The following is a 21,069-nucleotide window of genomic DNA, read 5'->3' on the forward strand; positions in this document are numbered from 1 at the left end:
CGGCGGGAGCGCGCAGGCCCCCGCCTCCGCGCGCGGGGAGCGCTGCCGTGGCCGGCGGGGACTCGCCGCTGAGCCTGCAGCGGCTGCCAGCAGCGGCCGGGCTAGGGCTGGAGGGCGCGGACGTGGGCGGCCATCTTTGTTAAGGGCAGCGCTAAGAAGGAGACGGGCTACCGCCGCCCTGCGCCTGGCTCTTCGGGCGCAGCGGAGGGGCGGGAGCGCGCCTCAGAATGGGTCGCCTGCGGCCTCCGCACCCAGGGGCGAAACCGTGTGTGAAACGGGAGGGTCTTGAAGCTGCGCCAGGGACCGTTCTAGCCGTCCCGGCGTGCGGGCGCTCCGCGCTGACATCAACTGTACTCGCCCGCCGCCTCTTCTGAAGGGCCCTGCCGCCATCTTGGCTACGGGCAGCCCTGCGAGGGAGCCGGGAGCTGCTCCGGTTCGCCTGCCATCTTACCCCGGGCAGCCCCGCCACAGGGAGAGCGCGTCCCGTCCCGCCCGCCGCGGCGGGCCCTTCCGCGGGCGCTGCCCAGCCTTGGCACGGCCTTTCGGCGGCGGTGAGGGCAGGGCTGGCGGGAGCGGGGCCGGGCCGGCCGCTCTGGCCCTCGCCCGGGCGGGGCGGCGGACGGGGCCGCGGGCGCCGTGGCGGGGGGGCCTTTTCCCTGGCAGAGCTCAGAGCGGTCGGTTCTCCTGCGAGATGGGCTCAGTTACCCTCCTGAGATAAAGTGATTTTATCGTTACATGATACTTATAAAGGGGGGGAAAGCTTGCCCAAAACCTTCCCGGTTTTTGGTTCTTCGACATCTAAACGTGCTCAGTTGCACCTTCCTTCCTCTTCATTGGTCGTTTCACTAGAGTTAAACTTCCAGCTGCCAGCAGCCAGTTTTGCAGTAATGTAGCAGGTTAATACACAACTTAAGTTGTGTGTAAGCTTAAGTTTTGCTGTTCCTGCTCATCCGATTTACCTAGTGAATCAATTTCATTTCCTGGAAAGAGAGGAAGTTTTACCTGCAGTTTATGTCATGTATATTTCACATACACAGTGTGAAATGATCAGCGGTTTCGGATTTTCAGATATTTCAGGTTGACTATCAAGAAATGAAGGTCAGGACGTCATGCGTTGGACTGCAAAATCTCCTGCAAAGACTGAGCTTCAGTGTCAAACACTACTCTAAGCATAACCATCTTCAAACAGTATGTTTTTATAGTAAACTAAAACCAAAGAAATGCCACATCCTGGACTGTTCGGGAAGTACGTTCACACACTGGACTGTGCCACCTGGAACTATCCTGCCGTGGAGATTCTTTTCCTGCAAGGTATGCTGTTTTAGACTGAATGTCAACAACCACCTTGGCACATCTGTTAAGGAAGCTAGCCATATTTTTCGAATGCTGAGGAACAATTTTCTGAAAGGGTTTGAAGCAGGGGGATAAATACTAGGATTCCACTTATGTTCAAAGGCATATACCATTGTTCAACTTTCCTATACTCTTTTGATGTAAATCTGCATTGTGGTTGATTTTCTTGTCTTCTAGAAAGATTCTGATAACGTATCAGGAGAAGATTGCAGGGAGAGATCAGCTAGTGTAAAGCGTCCGAACTGGTGACGCCAGACTTAACTACTTTGAGTTGGCACAAGAAAAACTTGACTTTTTCTGTGCTGGCCAGTACATCATGGTTTGCACCATATTAAATATTAAAATATTTTATTGACTTCTCATAATTGTATTCATGTTATAAACTACACTTTAAAAGGTAATTGGATTTATTTCTATAAGTAAATACTGTGTAAATGGGTGGCAGTGTATCATGCACAGAGTCAGAAAACGGTCTGAAGTAATTTTGGGTTTTCTGTTCCTGCATTTCTAATACAATTTGTTAAAGGTATTATAAAAGTTTAATGCAGTATGACAGCCTGTAAACCGATTTATATGCATAATGCATAAGTACTATTTAAAAAGAGCGCTGTTTTGGTTTATTTATTTATTTTACCTTAAACATGTTTTCAGATGAATGTGGGATTGTTCTAAAATTGTTTCAAGTTGAGAGTGTTTCTTAAAAGTTAATACAAAGTTTATTTTTTGTAACCCTCTTATTTCTAACCATAATATAAACAGTTCCTAAGTTTGTGTCAGAAATGTAAACAAATGTTTCAAGAACAAAGGCATTCCTAATGGTGAGCAGGTATGGTTCTGTTTATTCATTGGCAGTTCACTAACACAGTTACAAATGCTGGTCTGCAACACTGGTTCCAGGATACAAACAGGTGGCTTTTACCTGAAAGGAAGCTGTGCCTTTTTGCTTTGGAGCAAATGTTTACAAACTGATTGAGATCCTCTGCTATCATCAAAATCTTTCTAGATGCATTTCTAGATGACTTGTTTTTCCTTAGGCAAGGAAGTGTACAGTAACTGTAATATATACCTACACTGTGGCCACCAGCTCCGTGTAATATTTGCTAATACATACAATGGGAACTGTTGAAAACAAAAGGAGGAGAATCATCAAAAGACTGACAAAGTGTGGAACTTGCCAGAATAAGTTGTGGATGCTAAAATTTTACGTAGGTATAAGGGAAGATGATACATGTACGTGAAAGAGGCTTTTTAAATATCCAGAAACCACATTCAGCTCAGGAACTTCCAGACCTAAAATCATTGAAGGCTGGGGAAATACCTCTTGGGGAATATCATCTGTGCTCGTCCCGTTCTTATGCTTTCCCAAGTATTGTTTGGTTGCTTATGGTTTGTGAAATGGTGTTTTCTTATAGCAATTTTTCCAGTGACTGAGGAGCAGGTGGTACACTAACACATGCTACTATTTCTTTACCTTGACCAATTACACAGTTGCTCCAGAGCTTCTCTAAGGGCTTTCAAGGTTTCTTTGACTTGTGCTTCCAATTTGATACACTAGGCTAGAGGGACCATTGGCCTGAATCAGTAGTGAACACTCATGTGCTTTCATGAATGATGTGATTTATATTCATAAATGGAGCAGGTAGTTTCTCCTTCTTTCAAAGACTACGCATAACATTCACATTTTAGATCTCGTGCATTTGTGAGGAACAAACCAGTTCTTAATGCAGAGTGAGGATGGGTAAAAAGTATATGCTGCTTTTTAAGTTTAGACACGTTCATGTAATACATTATTATAAAATTTTGTGTGATCTATGCAGTGTTCTGTACTGTAATGTATGTTGTTAAGCTTATTATTCAATCAAATGAGATTTTACAGCAAGGAAAAAAGAAGTAGCATTATTCTAGCAGTTTTAATGAATTTTTAACATTTTTACAAGAGAAGACAGCTTTGTTGGCAATGGGGTAGCTTTAGTCTGCTCATGGATCGTGGAAAACCAGATCCTTAAGCTTATTCCTGATAAAACTATTGCAGAACCAGTGTCAGTTCACCGCTTCATTCTGTGCCTTATGAACATTTATACTCACACTTTTGAGGTGGTGGAGCAAGAAGCTGAACAAGCTGCTAGGACTTCTAGGAACAGGGACAGAGGTGTGGGCAGCATTGTTGTCTGGGAGAGGAAATGAGAAGTGATAGTCTTAAGACAGGAATACTATGGGAAAGCACCTCTGAAGAAGGAAAAATAACAGAATTCCATAAAAATTAACTAAAAACTAATTCTAGAATGAGAACAAACATATTTACATATGAACAATTAAGAGCATATGTTAATAGTACCCTAAATTTTGAAGAGAAGACCTCAATATATGTGTCAAATAATGCAGATTTGACAATGCCTCCTTAAAATATCAGGAAGAATTGAAGAGAAAAACTTCCTCCGACCATGTGTTTTTCTTTTTAATAGCATGTACTGTTGTAATAATGCGAAGTCTGTAGCTCAGGAAATATTATTATTGCCTCAGTATATTCATATTGGAGTACAGAGTGCTGGCTTGTAGCCATTGTCATCTTTCCTTACTTAGCAGGAAGGAACAAAAATCCCTTCCAAAAGGAAGCAAGATACATCCATAGCAACATCAGAGCTTTTGTACAAGAATCTTCTGAAACTGGAGCAGGAAAACTGGAATGTCATTTCAGCAAGATACAATGCTATGACAAAAAGAATCAAGGAAAAATTAGAAGAATTGCACAAGTATGTATTCTGTTCAGGAAGCCCAAGGGTAAGTGGCAAAAAATACAAACATTTCTCATCACTGAATACAAATAAAAGGCAGTGAAGCCATTTCTCCTATAAAATGCTGGTTTACTGATTATTTTATGGTGGTAGTTTTGCGTTTTGAATATTTTAAGAATTGTGGATAGTAACAGCATGTGTTTAGAACAATTTATACCTGTTATGATAGTGCATTTACCTTAATTTCTCCATAGGCAAAAGCAAGTAAAGATACAATAATCATCTGACTTTTGGATAAAGAATACAGGACATTGTAAGTTAAAAGAGCAATTGCAGGTGATCTGAGCCTTTTGTTAAATATAGAGCAGGTATAGGTAGCTTCAGTACCCCAACTTTGAAAGAATCTGATGCGTGCAATTCCTTCTTTAGTATCAAATATACATGCCATATTCTGTCATTTGTGTATGTTACAATTGTGTTGTATGGAACAATGATTGAATATAAGGGATTCTAAGGAAATAGTCTTAACTATACCTTGGACTTGAAACATGATTTTGTATTGAACAGATCAGATTTGGGCAGAATGTGTACTTTGAAGAGAATGGCTGCATATTTCTTTCAAAAGCAGATGATGGTAAGGGATTTCTTAACATAGTATGATTGTTAAAAATGGTGCGTATCACTGTATTTTTTTACATTAAAGCTTAATTGTTCTGTTTCTTAAAATAACTAAAAATACTTCTATAAAATGATTTAATGATGAATTAATAATTCTAGAAACGTGAATCTTGAAAGGTGAAGAGAGTTAGTATACATTGATACTAAGGCAAGTTTCTGGAGAGGAAAGAAAGAAGTCACTTCTTTTCAGAGCCCTAACAACATTTTGAAAGAGGAAATGCACATTCATGCTTTTTTGTTTCTGAGAGAGTGGGAAAAATTACTGATTGTACTTAGTAAAAACAACTGTGCTTTAGGTATCAGAACTTTAGAATGTAATACATTTACTAGAAGCCAAGGTCTACACTTTTAAAGTGTTTTAAATAAAATCTACAAGACTTTCCCCCCCACACACACCCCCCACCCCCGGAACTATAATTTTTTATTTGTTTTTACAGAGTGCATTTGCAAATATCTTGCAAGACAAATATTTGGTGTTAATAAATACCTGTAGTATGCTCGTGAATATTGCAGGCAGACTTGTTAAATGCTGGCATTAACAACCACTGTTCATTTCGACAGTGCTGTAATTACAGGATTTTTTTGCAATCTCTTTTTATGTAGCAGATGAAGGAAATGTTGACATTTTATTCAGTACCAAAGATCTTGGCTTTTCTGATGCCTTTATTCAACGGATCAGAATTTCACCAGATCAGAGATACATGGCCATCAGCTTAAAAAGTGAAAATTCTGAAGAAGCAACCTGTGTTGTTATGAAACTTGGTCATTTTCCCATTATGGAAGAAGTAATTCCAAGTGTATTTAGTTTTGGTAAGTTGTTTATAAATATCCTGTGAATCACACCAGTTTTCAACACAACATTTTTGTATAAGGAAACAATGTTTAATGTAATCCTTATAGCTGTTGAATTATTTCTTATATACTATTTCTTCCACGCTGCACAAGTACAGGTTACCTGATATGGATCAAAGTGACTGCTTTCATGATAAAAGTTTTCCTTCATTGTAAAAGCAAACATTTATATATGTTTGAACAGTCATGCATGTCATTCTTTTTATTTAATTCAATATGCTTCTTTATATTGCAGTTACGTCAGTAAATTTTTAAAGATTTGCTCAAGAAATGTTCTAATTATTAAACCCTTACCGCTACAACTGAAGCCACTGACAGCTGTATGCTCTTATCTTTGCTGAAAAGTGTGCATGTGCTACCTACTATTAAGCATTAGCTGGAATTTCAACTGGACTTTAGGATGTGGGTCACAATTCAGAGCCCAATTAAGACAGTCAGGCCTTGAATCAGTTTACTCAAAATACATTACAGAGCTCTACACTGCTGTTAAAATAAGCAGAGGTAAACTGAAGTGAATGGGAAATCTTTTTTTTAGAGCATATTAAAGAATCTAGCAAAAAGAGTGCAATAGTATGTATACAATGTTCCACATCTTGCTTTTTGGATCATATTGTTATTTGTCATCAAGCATACATAGTGCAGTAAGCAATTTGCTTGGGCAGGGCAAAATATTAGAACTGTAGGTAAAACTTCCTAGTTACAAAAATGAAGAGTAGCAATAATTTAAAGTTGTAAGTGTTTGCAAAATTAAAGTTTATAATGCCTGTTGAAAACTGGGCCTGCAAATTTGCCAGTGACATTTTTCACTATATTTGATTTAAACATCTATCTAGGTTTGTCTAGAAGAATCAGTACATTTAAGAAACCAGCTCCCTGTTGGCTACATAGGTGTGACAGATCATAGCAGATAGTAATTTTTTTATACTCTTATTATCAGAATGGTAAAGATTACACCCATTTTGTAAACTTACTCAGGTGTAAGTGAGGTACAGCAGTACCTTGAAATACAGAGGTACCTCAATCATAAGCAAGAGAATTAGGTCTTATGACCACTTGCATGCTTGTATTGCATGATATGCAATATCAGGCAGACAAATTAAAGTTCTTGAAAATTGACATCTGTGTTTTTTAAAATGCTAGGCTATAGAAGAACTATATAATTCCCTTCTAAAGGCTTGTCTTCACAGTGAATCCTTAGCTGACTGTGCACTTTGGAGCCACATTGCTGTTGAGATAGCAGGTTGTTTGCATCACTTCACTGTGGTACTTTGGGTTTTGTACTGAAAATTAGTATTTATACATAAGACAGCATACAATAACTTTTTAAAGTGTATGTATTAAACGTCATTCTGGTGGATAAAGGAACAGCAGAGATGGTAGTTTGGCTGGATCAGTCAGCTTACTAAACTTCAGAATAGTAAGGTTCCTGTATTTACACATTGCTAATGCTGGTGAACACATACATCAGCATAGAAAACGGGGGAATTTTTATCTCAGCAGTACCCATGGGACACATGCATCATCTCTTTTCTCCAAATGGTTTGCGTGCAGTCACATGCAGTGGTGCAGAGCTCATACTCTTACCATCTCACTGACTCCACGTAAACCTGTTTCTCTGCCCAGTTTTAACGGCCACACATCTTCTATTTTCCTTTTACCTCCAGAACCTCCACAGGGTCAAGAGCTTCCTTTTCCTGGGTACTGGAACACTGTCCTCTTCCTGTTTTTTTTTAAAGATATATTACAAAAATTCTTGTTCTGTGAGATTCAGAGAAAACATGGAAAAATCTTTTTGTGGCTTACCACAGCCTCTGGGATGTAGAGGTGCTGTCTGCAGTTCCACATCAGCTGCAACCCGTCTTTTTTAGCATTTGGTCCAGTGTTCGTGGAGCTTCATTTTCTCTCAGTAATAGTATATACTGTTCCAAATCTGATATGCATTTGTCTTTTTTCCAGAATGGGCTACAAATGATGTTCTGTATTACACCAGTCAGAAGAACCTTAAATGCCAGAATGTGTTTATGACCACTTTCACTGATCAGAAACATACTAAATTAGTTTATACAGAACAAGATGCAAGGTAATACTTACCTAAAATATAAAAAGTCCTTTACATATTCTATAGTATTTTACCTGTAAAATATAACTGGTTTGGAAAACAAATTCTTCTGTATCATATTCCAAATGGTAAAAGGCATTTTTAAGTTGTGTTCTGCTGTCAGTAGTGCCTTATGCAGTCTGAGAATGTGCTCTGTTCTCCTTTTGATATATGGTCAACAGAGATTTAACTTTCCTCTCTTACCTCATGAGTTCAGCTGAGTTTATAAATGTCAAGGTCAGTCTCAGGTCAGGGTGTCCTTTAATGAATGTGTGACAGTTTCATACAGGGTAAATCAGACTGTGGATTTCATTTTGTTTTCTCTGCTATTGATGTCTGATACATCTTTAAAAAAAAAAAAACCAACATAGAAGTTCAGGCTAATCCTTGCTCTGGGTAATGGATGAGCAAAATCATTACAACATTCCTAGAGATAGAACTATTGTTGACTGAATACCCTCTCAATAACCTTTCTTTAAGCAGTGGTTTAGGAAGACAAGAAGGCTTTTGCTAAATTGAGTGCAGAACTAGTTTTTCAGCCATGTAGCATATGGTAGATTTATACAGCATTCCATACATATTTGTGATTATTTGTAATTCAAGTTATGTATTCAGTAAAGAAATTTCAATTATGCTTTCATCTAAAAAAAACAGAAAAAAATCTGCAATTGAGATGGAGTAAATAAGATCCTTTTGTTCCAGTTGCATTTGATGCATACTTTTGGAAAATCAAGTTGCACTGACCTGACACTTCCCCACAGGGAAACTGTTGGCATAATTCTGAAGGTCATAGTCATTACAGTAAATCTACTAGAAACTTACTCTAAAGGTTCATATGCTATTGCAGCTCATAACTGAACTCGTTCATTGGAGATGGCAAGACATTCTTTTCTGTTGCCATTGAGCAGTTCTGTTCTACATCTCACCAGCTCTTTTAGGTGCAGTCAGATTTATTACTGTTTTTTAAGAAGCTGAAATTTTCTTCACTTCCTTTTTAAAAAAAAAAAAAGCTACAAAGACAAAAAAAAAATAGTATCAAGCAGAGTCCTTGGGAAGAAGTCTTAAGTGTGTAACCTCCATCAGCCTGATTCTCTTAGAGGTAAGGTCAGCAGAGCTGACCCGTTGGAAACTATTGAATGCAGTGGCACCCTGTGCCAAAATAGAGGCAGGAAGCTGATTCCTTGCCGACTTTAGATCCCCTGCTGTGCCTGTCCTCCTAAAGATGTTAAGAGAGTGCAATTAGAAGAAAAACCAATAGTACCAAAAAAATTTGTTCCTCCACTTGCAAATAATTAAAGGCACTGATAATGCCATCTAAAGCATCCTTTCCTTCACCAGTCAAATATTTTTGAAGTCTAGAGGTATTATTATTGCAGATATCTGTCTGATCTGTATAAGGCAGTTTACAGTACTCAGCCCTGCAATTTCTTGATGAAATCTTCTGGATCATTGTGTTGGACAGTTTTGCTTTTAGAGACATCCAGTCTTAAAGATTCAAAAGAAACTGATATGTATTAAGATTCCAGTTAATTAGGGTGACTCACAGAAATCTGAATCTGAATTTCAGCCCAAAATTGTCTGTTAGCATTCAGCACTGGTTAGCATTCTGTTTCCTGTTTCTAGATTTTAGAAGCATTTCCAGTAGGTTGTTCCTAGTTTATTATTTCCAAAACCAGTTTGTAGTTTCCAGCTTTATCATTGCAACACTGTCTGGCCTCTACTTTTTTGAAAAATAGTCTTTTTTGCCTTACTTGCTTCAAACAAAGTTAGATCAGTAACACTTGGGCATTTTATCAATTTGTCTTTATAATAGCTCTTACTTTTCTTTGATTACTGCTGTTCCCATATGATGTCCTTTATTAATTTTAATTATCCGTTAATACTGGGTTTTTTTTAAATAGCGTTACAAGCTCAATAAACAGTTATGCATTTTGCCTGAATTTTAAAGCTTGTATACATCAATGATCTTCAGCCTATCTCAGTGATGCAAAAACCTGGGTTCAGTTGGGCAACAGCTCAACTGCTTTCCTTGCAGATTTCGGGTTCCACACACAAGAGTGTGGGTTTTTGAATCCCAGGATAAATGCAGCAGGAATGAGTTTGGAAACCAAGTAGTCTGGAATTTTTCCAGCCTACTGACAGGCATGCTGTTTCTTACCTTGGAGATGGAAGACACAATTCTGAAGCAACTGATGGATTTTTAAAATGGTGATCATTTAAGCTCCGCCCCCCCCCCCCCCCCCCCCCCAATTATTCCTGAACAGGTTCTTTGTGGACATATATTGCACAAAAGATAGGCGGTTTCTCACTATCAACAGCAACAGCAAGACAACCTCGGAAGTTTGGCTAGTTGACTGTAGACATCCTTTTAAGTTGCCAGCTCTTGTACAAGCACGAACAAAAGGGGTCATTTACCACGTTGAACACAGAAATGATGAGTTATATATTCTTACTACATATGGAGAACCTGCAGAATATAAGGTAATTTTAATTGATAATAAGATTCATGGGTTTTATTCAGATACCTGTTGCAGACCATACAGAAATAGTAAGGCTTTTAATTCTGTGCTTCACAGCTTACCAAAATAACGTAAGAGAATTATATAGAGAGCTGCATGGATTGAAAGACTGATAGTAGTACATGGAATCTCACCTGTAGCATACTAGTTTGATTCTAACTTCTTTGGCAACATCAAGAAATGAGTATGCTTTAACAGTCATTTCCCCTGTATTGAAATTTAAGTTGGTGATCTGTCTATATAATGAAACCACTACAGTTCTGCTGGCCACACTGAAAGTACTTGTTGCTGGAAAATCTTCCATAGATTAATCTGTAAGAATTCAACTAACTTTTTGAACTTACTAACTTGATGTTACTGAATTGTTCTTCCATTTTGCCCAAGTAGAGGGAGTTTAAAAACCTCCAGGTTTAATCGGGCAAAACCTCCCAACACAAACTAATAATTTTTTACAACAGAAATGTTGCATGAGATCACCTGTATGTCTGTACCTCTCATTTGTAACTCTTACTACATCTTAGTAATATGCAGGAATGGGTTTTGTTTTTATAGTTGATGAAGACACCAGTAGCTTCCAGTGGCATGGAGAACTGGCAGTTAGTTTATGCACTGGAAAAGAAAACCAAGCTAGTAGACTTGGAGATGTTCAGTGATCACTGTATTATGTTCCTGAAGAATGCTGGTCATCTTTACTTAGACGTGATTTCTTTTATTTCACATTCGGTTCAGTCAATAAAGGTATGTTTTAGCTTGACTTAAGCAGCCTAACATTTTTCCAGCACTATTTAATTTTTTTTTTAACATAACATTATAATGAATCGAAGCTCAATTATAAGAGTAGAAGTGGTTTGGAAGCTATAATACTGTCAAGTTTGTCATTATGACTGATTGTATTACCTGTGACTGTTCAGGATTTCACGTGGTTGCTTATCGCAGCATTTAGAAAGTTAGAAAGCAGCTACTCTACAAGTCAATTCTTTCTCCAACTTATTACAGTCAAGCTCTTTACAGCTTGTAAATAAGCTTGTAAATAAGTAAATATTATTTACAGCTTGTAAATAATAATGTAAAGTAAGACTTGATTCCCTAAACACTCTACTTAGTTTTACTGGGCCTATTTTTGGTTACACCCATCAGTGTAAGGCAGGAAACGAGCCTGGCCCTCCCACAGAAGAAGGATTGGAACATTGAAAGGACAAGTATGTACACTGTCCCATAATAAATGGGAAGAGTTTGATAACTGCAGTACAATTTGTGCTAAGTATTTCTTCCTTTTTCTAGTTGTTGCTAAATATTTGTGCATTAAAACCAGAATGACTCAGTTCAAAACTGATTTCTGGAGACCACTGGATGAAATATTTAATTGATTTTTTTTTTTTTTCCTGAAAAATATGATCAGAACTACTTACAAGTTTATTGCAATAAGCTACCAATACTGCGTTCTATAAAACTGCTACAGAAAAAGGTTTTCAAAGTTCATTGTATGGTCTCTGAAAATTTTGAAAATGGTTGTAGTTTATTTATTCAGAAAGGGTCTGCAAAACCTGGACTTTTGCTGCAATTTCAGAAGTCTCTAGCAACTTAACCCAAGGAAGCAGTGGTCTGGCAGAGGGTTTGACTGTGTCCCTGCTGCTCTCAAAGAATGAATCTTGATTTCTTTTATTCTTAGCAGAGTTAAAAATCTTAAATATAATAACAGTGAGTGTCTGAGGGTGAATGTGCCAGGAAAAGGTTTTGTTCTTCACAGTGGCTGGCACTAGGAACAAAGTTAAGAGGCAGGGGTTTTCAGTGGCTTAGCATTACTGAGCTAACTCAAAGCAAAAGCCTAACAACTGACATGGACTTGGCGTGTCCAACATGTTGAAGGAGAACTGGAAGTCAGAGGGGAAATAGGATCTAAAAAATAGAAACAATGCAGAATAATTTCAAAGAATGTTTTATTTTTTTTTAAATGCACTGATGTCCATTTTAAACTGAATTTGGATTTATTTTTCTTTTTTATTTCATTGTTGAACTTTATCCAATGGCCTTAGGGGAAAAGTTTGGCAGAGTCTTTCACTTTTTGACTGTTTCGTTGCTGATTTAAAAGAAAGAGAGACTGTGCTGCGTACAGACTGAAGATAATTAGCTTGATATTCAAAATCTTTTCCTCTGAAGGACATACTAGGCAAAATTTACAGAAGCAGTGTAAGGGTCTCACTTGAAATGCCATGTTTTTCAGCTACCTACATGGGCCTGTGAATTTGAATTGGAATCTCATCCTGAACATACCACGAGCACTTGCTATTTTCAGCTTACCTCCCCAGTACACCCCCCTAAGCGTTTTGCATATTCATTTAAAGAAAATAATCTCATTGAACAAGCTGTGCAAGAGGTACCAATTATTATGAATTGTCACACTACACGTTTACTAGCTAAAAGCAAGGTAAGATTTTTTTCCAGTCCTTTTCCCATTCCCTTTATTCTTCCCTTCCTCCCCACCCGTTTAAAGAAAATGTATTTGGCAGGGAATAGAGATTAAAAAAAATGTAAAGAGCAGTTGGTGCTATAGTTACTAAACAGTGGGTGTTTTCTTCAGTGCTATAGAGAAGAACAAGAAAGATTCGTGATAAGATTTTGATTTTTTTTTTTTTCCATTAACCTGGGTATGCTAGAGGAGACAGGAGTACACGATGAGTCAGGGATCTTAGTATAGTATAACTTAGAATTGCTAATTGATGTATGGTATTGTACTCTCCATGATAAATGAAAAAGATGCTAGCTGTTGAAAAGAACACCCCACAACCAGCTGTACAGTATAGCTCAAGAAAGGAAAGTTTTAACAGCCTAAGTTTAAGAATTGGAGATGTTAATAAAGAGTTTGTGCTGCAGTAAGTGGTAAACTATTTTGTTAATAATAGATATTCTTGGTGTTAAAGGGGGAAGGAAGACTTGGGTGCTTGGGTAGTTTAAAAACTCCTCAGGTGTTGCACTTAAATGAATTTTATACTCTGTGTCTGTAAGCCTACACAGCAGAGGTTCAGTCTCTTGCTTTATTTTTCAAGAGTGCTTTGTACATTCTAAGTGAAAAAAATTACTGTAATCACAAAAAACACATTTTAAAATAAATAATTGAAGTTTTTATTGCCATGTGTCATTGAGATTTCTGCAATGTCCTTTACTATAAAATACTCCTTTTCCAGGATGAAACTTTGGTGCCAATTACAGTTTTTCATAATATGAATTCTAAAGAGCTACACAGGAAACCACTTCTAGTTCATGTATATGGAGCTTATGGCATAGATTTGAACATGAGCTTTAAAGAAGAGAAGCTGATGTTAATTGAAGAAGGTTGGATATTAGCGTATTGCCATGTTAGGTAAGTCAAATATAAAATCAAATGAAGATTTTAATCTGTGGGATATACAGATATTTCTTGGTATGCAACTGAAGAGGTAGGGAAATAATTTTTTCATGTAGCTATCTATGCCTAGTTCTTCATGCTTTTCACTTTCATCTCTTACTAGATTTTAAGTAGTTTTTAAAATAAATTTACTTCAGAAAAAAAAAATTCAAGACCACATACAGCATTAAGTTTTTTTAAATCAACAGGAAGATTGTATGTAACTTCTAATCTTTTGAAGTCTCATTACTTGTCTCATCTTTGCTCAAGAAAAATTTTGATAACATTCAAACTGCAGTGACATGCTACCTCCCTGTCTTTCCAAGGACATTGTGTACTAATGTTCAGTCTGCATCTTCTGAAAGCTGTTTGCCTTCCACAGCAACAACTAAGCATTTAACCTGTGTCTCTTGTTCTTTTATTGGCTAAGTCCTCTGTCTCCAGTTTAGCTACAGGTCTACTAGTTTTATAAAACAATGTACAATAGGTTTCACGTTTACATTAAGATAACAATTCAGTAGGTAAAAAAGATAACAAAGGAATCACTTTAGAGAGGGGAAGGAAGGGGGAGAATGAGCTATTGTTTGAAACACCAGTTCCAAAACAAATTCAGCATACAAATATGTTGTCTGCTGTATTAAGTGGCAAACGTCCTGTTATTCCTCCCACCCCTCTAAGTAACTTAAGATGCAAATCATTAAGATGGATTCTTAATCTAAAGATGAAGAATTTTGGTAGACTAATCAGTTAATGCATTTTAAACTTGAAACCTGAATAAGGAAACTTCAGGTGGCTTAGATCTAGAATTGTGGTTGCGTAGAAAGCAATATAAATACATTTTAAAATTCTGTTTCACAAAATACAATTTTAAGTAGTATTTGAAATTTACAAACTAGAAAAAACTACACTTCTTAACAGACTCAGAATTTAAGCTACACAGTAGACAAGTTCTGAGAGTCTCAGTGTGGAGCTGGGAAATAGTATTTAATGTCTTTAACAAATGCTAGTGTTAGTGATATATGTATTGAAAACGTTTTAGGTATCTTAATAGTTTCCTGTATAAAAAGATAGTATTATTGTCTGATTTTGTATTGCCTACAATGACAGTATCATTTCCTAAAGTAGTGCTTTTCCTGTGAGTTCCAGGACACAAGTAGCACACAAGGGCACAGAGCACCCTTAGGGAGTTAGGATTTTCAGCAGTCATCATACATGGAATTTTTTTGTTTGCATGTTGTGTATTTTAGCCATAAAGCAGGGTAAGGATAAGAATAGAGAAAGGAAGAGTTAACTGGGAAAACAAACTATGGTTTTGCAATTCTGTGGCTGCTGCTGTCCTTTCGTTATCTAAAGTTTTGCCGTGTAATGCTTTCCAAAGAGACTCCAACTTGAATTGCTTTAAATTTCAGGGGTGGAGGAGAGCTAGGCCTTAGTTGGCATAAAGATGGATGTCAGCATAATAAACTCAAAGGTCTCCATGACCTTAAGGCTTGCATCATGCTGCTGCATGAACTAGGATTTTCTCAGCCAAAGTACACAGCACTAGTAGCTGCCAGTGCTGGAGGAGTTCTTGCAGGAGCCCTGTGCAACACTGATCCAGAACTTACCAGAGCCATGGCTTTACAGGTGAGGTGCTGCAGGCCTTTTATGGATTATGACATTAAACTGTATTTTGTGTTTCATTCTACCAGTTTCAGAATTGGAAACATTCCAATTCAGAATTCACTTTCCTCATTTGTTTGAGAAAACCTTGACTTAGACATCTGAGGTCCTCTGTCCTATTTGCCAACTTTTTTTCTTTTTTTTTTTTAACAACTTCTAAGGCTCCTTTCGTAGATGTTCTAAATACAATGATGAAAACTCATCTCCCATTGACAATTGAAGAACAGGAAGAGTGGGGAAATCCATTAGCGGATGAAAAATGTATGGAGTATATCAAAAGCTATTGTCCATACCAGAATATTAAGCCACAGGTAAAATGATGTTTTCTGTGTGGAATACTACCATAATAAAGTGTAGCAGTTTATAAGAAAACAAAAAGTGGATAACTGGAATTTAAAACAGAAAATCTATTTTACCTTTTCAGTGCTTTAAACCCCGGTATTTTAGAATTGTCTTAGCTGCTGCTTTGTGTTAAAATGAATCATTAATACAAATCGAAGCTATTTGAGTAATAATCTTAGCAATATTTGGAGTCATAAATGACTACTGAAATTAACAAAATGCCTTCTCCTAAATAATCAATAGATTTCAAAAACTGCTTTTGTTATAGGATTGCCAGGAAGTTGTAATATAATCTCAACAAACCTTCTGTGTTTTCTCTCTGAGTTAACTCAGGAGAGTTAACTTTGGCCTCTTCAAGGACCTACTTGGAGAAATCCCATGAGTTAGGATTCTAGAAGGTAGGGGAGTCCAAGAGAGCTGGCTAACATTCAAGCATGACTTCCTCCAAGCTCAAGACTGGTGCATCCCTGTGAGTAAAAAATCAAGCAAAGTGGCAGGAGACCTGCAAGGATGAGCAAGCAGCTTCTGGCAAAACTCAGAAGAAGGAAATTAACAGAATGAAAAAAGGGACATGCCACTTAAGAAGAATATAGGAACGTTGTCAGAGTATGCAAGGAAGGTTAAGGTCCATTTGGAATCAAATCTGGTGAGGGATGTCAGTGACAGCATGAAGGGCTTCTTCAAGTACATCAGTAGAAGAAAGAGTTACTGAATGACTTATTTGCTTCAGTTTTTACTGGATGGGATGCATCCTTGAGGGCTGAATGAGCTGGCAGATGTTATATCCAGGCCACTCTCCATCATCTTTGAAAGGCCATGGAGAACAAGAGGGGTGCCTGAAGACTGGAGGAAAGCCAATGTTGCTACTGTCTTCAAAAAGGGCAAGAGGGAGGACCCAGGCAATTACAGGCTGGTCAGCCTCACCTCCATCCCTGGAAAGGTGATGGAACAGTTCACCCTGGAGGTCATGTCAAACCATGTGGAGGAAAAGAAGGTTATCAGGAGTAGTCAGCACAGATTCACCAAGGGAAAAATCGTGCTTGACCAACCTAATAGCCTTCTGTGGTGGAATGGCTGGCTGGGTAGATGACAGGAGAGCAGTGGATGTTGTGTACCTTGACCTCAGCAAGGCTTTTGACCCTGTCTCCCATAATATCCCCATAGGGATAGATGAGCAGACAGCAAGGTGGATTGAGAAGTGGCTGAATGGCAGAGCTCAGAGGACTGTGATCAGCAGCACAGAGGCTGCCTGGGGGCCTGTAGCTCGTGCTGTTCCCCAGGGGTCAGTGCTGGGTCCAGTTTTGTTCAACTCACTCATCAGTGCCCTGGATGGAGGGACAGAGCGTACCCTCAGTGGGTTTGCTGGCGATACGGAGCTGGGAGGAGCGGCTGATACACCAGAGGCTGCGCTGCCATTCAGAGAGACCTGGGCAGACTGGAATGCTGGGTGGAGAAGAACCTGATGAAATTCAACAAAGGTAAATGTAAGGTCCTACACCTGGGGAGCAAGAACCCCAGGCACCAGTACAGGCTGGGGCTGACCTGCTGGAAGGCAGCTCTGTGGAGAAGGACCTGGGCGCTCTGGTGGGCAGCAAGTTGCCCACGGGCCAGCAGTGTGCCCGTGCGGCCAAGGCCAATGGGATCCTGGGTGCATTACAAGGAGTGTGTCCAGCAGGTGGAGGGAGGTGATCCTTCCCCTCTGTGCTGCCCTGGTGAAGCCACGTCTGGAGTGCTCTGTCCACTTCTGGGCTCCACAGTTCAAGAGGGACAAGGAACTACTGCAGAGGGTCCAGCGGCAGGCTGTGAAGATGATTAAGGGGACTGGAGCATCTCATGAGGAATGGCAGAGAGACCTGGTCCTGCTTAGCCTGGAGAAGACTGGTAGGGGATCTTGTCAATGTATGCAAATATCTTGAGGGCGAGTGTCAAGAGGACAGGGCCAGGCTCTTTTCAGCAGTGCCCAGCAACAGGCACAATCTGCAACACAGAAAGCTCCATCTGAATATGACGAAAAACTTCTTTGAGGGTGACAGCACTGGAACAGGCTGCCCAGAGAGGCTGTGGAGTCTCCTTCTCTGGAGTCAATCAAATCTTGCCTGGGTGCAATCCTGTGCAACCTGCTGTAGGTGAACCTGCTTTAGCAGGGGAGTTGGACTAGATGATCTGCAGAGGCCACTTCCAACCCCAGCCACTCTGTGATTCTCCTTTGGGGGGTGGGGAGCAGAGTTTACTGGGTTTGCAGACTGTCACGGAAGGAAGGAAGTGATTTCCACGGATTAAATACCTTTTCAGAAGCAAACAATGATATGGAAAAGGAGCTATAGCTTTGACATTGTCATCTCAGAGGAAATCTTTATGTGAAGTAATGTGTGAGCTGTGTTGCATAGCTTCATTAAGTAAAATCTTACTATATAAAACCAACTACTTTTTATGTGTAGAAAGATTGCAGAAGTAAATCTCAACTACTGTTCTAAGGTGAACCATTCCGTGACTATTACTCCTTTTTTTTGCAGTCATCAGCAAGCAGATGGTATCAGACCTTTACCAGCAGGGAGAGGATGTTGTTAATTAACTTTTGCAAGTAGATGATCCCTTAATATGAAGTAATTTTTCAGACCAAAATACTTTTTGCAGTTAGAGTGCTAAAAGTGTTTTTTTAAGAGTAGGTAATTATATAATAGGTGCAGTTTTAGATACGCCATAACAAGTAGTACAGTAAGATAAAGAGAGAAAAAATTGTTACTTCATGAGAAAAATCGGTTGTCAAGTATTTAACTGTTTTTGTTTTTTAAACTCAGTGTTACCCTTCAGTTTTTATCACTGCATATGAGAATGATCAACGGATACCACTAGCAGGAGTTTTACGATACGTTCAGAAACTTAGGAAGGCTGCACTAGATCACGCCAGCAGAACAAGTAAGGAAGGTAAGAATATGAATATGACAGATACATGGAATTAACAAAACCAGAATATATAGTCATGAATTAAATACCATAGAGATTAGCTCCTCATTTAATGTATTCATTTGTACAATATGATCCATTTAAAGCTCAGAGGTAATTTCTGTTATCGGTGAAGATGAGATGTCCTGTCATATTGACAAACAGATAAACCTCAGCTTCTAAGATGCACTCACCAGAGCCTTAAGAGGGACTAGTTACGTATTGTAGACCTGCCTGAAGATAGCTAAACCCATGTGTTAAATATTAATAGTGACAAACCACAACAGGCTCAGGAAACCCTCTGAGGTGAAAAAAAACATAAAGACTGGGGGAATGAGTGGGGCTCACTCTTTCCTAGGCCTCAACATACGGCAACTGTTGGACAGTGATAGGTGAACCCATACTGTCTAGTCCAGCTGTTGGTACAATCATGCTGCAGTTCTCTACAACACATGGATTAAAAAAAAATAATCCTATTTTTACTGCTCTACAAAAAACTACTTTTCTCAGTTTGCTAAAACTGCAGGTGTTAGTCCAAGTTAGAATAACAACAATGCCAAGGCATAAATGCTTTTATACCTGAAACTTAACACCAGCTTTGAGACTTTCCAGCAAAAGGTACATCCAAGCCTTATTATTTTCTAATCTAATCTGGGGAGAGGCTTTTACTGTCAGTACCAAAAGAGAACTTGAATTAGCTTTTCTAAATTTTTGTTATGCCTCTTCTCTGCTAGCAGCACAACTCAACTACAGTGGTTGAGAAAATACAGCACGTGCTGCAATTTTTGTTTTGGTCTTTGCTCAGGAAAAAAAGCGCATCTTTCCAAAAAGACCTGGAGAGAGAACACACACACACTAAATATATACACATTTTTTAAATATGTAGTTAATAGCAATACAAACAGTTAATCCAGCAAGCCCCTGTATGATTCTGTTTTTTTCTTAAGGAATAACAGAAGTGTCAGGACAGAAGGCAGAATTATCTATCCTTAAACAACTCGCATCCCCACTTAGCTTTTTCCTTGTTCATTCAATGTTAAGTGATTGCTAGCTTCATTGTTCCAGGAAATTGGATCCCTAATATAATCTTAGACATCCAGGAAAATGGCAGTCATTGTGATTCATCCTGGGAGGATTCACTGAATGAGGTATGTTCCCTTTATTGCACACATCTGTAACATGTTGGAGGGAAGTGTCCCCTCTGTCGATACTTCAGCCTCAGTAGTTCATCCAGTCATTGAATGTGTTTGAAGTATCAAAAGAAAAACACTGCTTGAATTAAGGCTGCTCTTGGAACCTGTTTATATATATTGCAAGAGCAATTATATATCTATATAAAAACAGCAGATGTTTTATATATATAAACACATAATTATATATTTATCAATATATATATTTTAGATATGAGCCAGTGACAGAGCCAGATTATTGAACCTCATTGTGCCTTAAGCCTCAAAGTACTGTTAAACTCCCACTGTAACGTGCTAAGAGCTTTGAATGAAATGTTCCAAGTTCTGCAAAATATTGTTCCAGCAGGAAAAGTCTTGCGCTGTACAGTATAAAGTGTTTAAAATTGTCATACTGTCTACTTCCATCTTTCTCATGAGTAAAACATGTATGATGGGTTTGAACTTTACATTCTGAAATGCATGGTCTGTATTATCAAAGGACATTACTACAACTAGGTTTCCAAGATTTTGCACTTTATACAAGTGTGCGTGTTAAAAGCAACATACTGCCAAGACCTGACATACTGTTACTGATATCTCAGACTATCACAATTAGATACAAATTTTATTACTGTTAACTTTAAGAAATCCTAGTAAATGTTGTTTGGTTGTTGTGGCAGTTATTCCCAAAGTGAATTCATTCTACCCTGAGGTAGAAAATTTCCTCATTCCCAGAATGAGGAAGAGCCTCATTCCATCTTACGGCAAGGTATTGCTTGGCATTAGTATGGGAAAGGAAGAAGGTTAGAACAGCTGTACAAGAACCTGAAGTTTTATAATGCAAAGAATATTTTTATTTTTTTTTAGGTTGCAAGGCGCCTTGCTTTTCTGAACAAAGAACTTGAGGAAGTATGCCATCTTGAACATCATAGCAAATCCTGCAAATAGCTAATAAACACATTGACCACCTGAAGAGTTTCAGGTCAAATTTTTGTTTATATGAAAAGTGCACAGCTCTTCCAGAGTATCTCTCCTCCCTGCTTTGTGGGCATAAGAAGGCAGGAAATTCAGAGACAAAGTTGGGTGTGGCATTGCTTTATAAGCATACAAGCTAAGAGCTGACTTTCTCCCCTGCCAGATACTACAGAAGTAGCCACCTGCATTAATCAATTTGTTCAGCACAGTTCTGTTCACATAAGCAAGTGGTGCAGCACCGTACAAGCAGAGGTGAAGCACAACAGAAATGTGTAAGGCCTAACCTGTGAAGTTCATGCACGTTGTACAAGCAGCCTTTCCAGTCTTAAGACCTCTATTCCAAGACCACATTTTACACAAGGCA

The 21,069-nt window shown here is 38.7% G+C and overlaps 1 protein-coding gene across 10 annotated transcripts; it reads left to right on the forward strand.

Annotated features, from left to right (window-relative positions):
• Position 1: 1 nt before the first annotated feature.
• Positions 2–20,703, forward strand: PREPL (prolyl endopeptidase like). 10 transcript variants are annotated; one of them, XM_055725580.1, is made up of 15 exons: positions 2–551; positions 1,069–1,311; positions 3,934–4,131; positions 4,653–4,719; positions 5,367–5,573; positions 7,572–7,695; positions 9,978–10,194; positions 10,785–10,970; positions 12,454–12,657; positions 13,415–13,590; positions 15,024–15,240; positions 15,438–15,587; positions 18,417–18,543; positions 19,627–19,709; positions 20,598–20,703. In XM_055725580.1, the coding sequence occupies exons 2-15, from the start codon at positions 1,093–1,095 to the stop codon at positions 20,676–20,678; spliced, it is 2,256 nt and encodes a 751-aa protein (XP_055581555.1). In that variant the 5' UTR covers positions 2–551; positions 1,069–1,092; the 3' UTR covers positions 20,679–20,703. The 10 variants fall into 10 exon arrangements, with proteins under 10 accessions (XP_055581555.1, XP_055581552.1, XP_055581554.1 ...); XM_055725577.1 differs by lacking the exon at positions 2–551 and adding an exon at positions 560–700 and having other exon boundaries at positions 1,078–1,311; positions 5,370–5,573; XM_055725579.1 differs by lacking the exon at positions 2–551 and adding an exon at positions 560–700 and having other exon boundaries at positions 1,078–1,311; positions 3,937–4,131; positions 5,370–5,573.
• Positions 20,704–21,069: the final 366 nt, after the last annotated feature.

Source organism: Falco cherrug, chromosome 13 (genome assembly GCF_023634085.1).
Source record: "Falco cherrug isolate bFalChe1 chromosome 13, bFalChe1.pri, whole genome shotgun sequence".
Taxonomy (NCBI): domain Eukaryota; kingdom Metazoa; phylum Chordata; class Aves; order Falconiformes; family Falconidae; genus Falco; species Falco cherrug.

What these genes read in the sequence shown, in the direction of transcription:
- PREPL (XM_055725576.1), top strand. An exon ending in GGAGATTCTTTTCCTGCAAG is followed by an intron (nt 1,312 to 3,933) that starts GTATGCTGTTTT and finishes TTCCTTACTTAG; the next exon opens with CAGGAAGGAACAAAAATCCC. An exon ending in ATTCGGTTCAGTCAATAAAG is followed by an intron (nt 10,971 to 12,453) that starts GTATGTTTTAGC and finishes CATGTTTTTCAG; the next exon opens with CTACCTACATGGGCCTGTGA.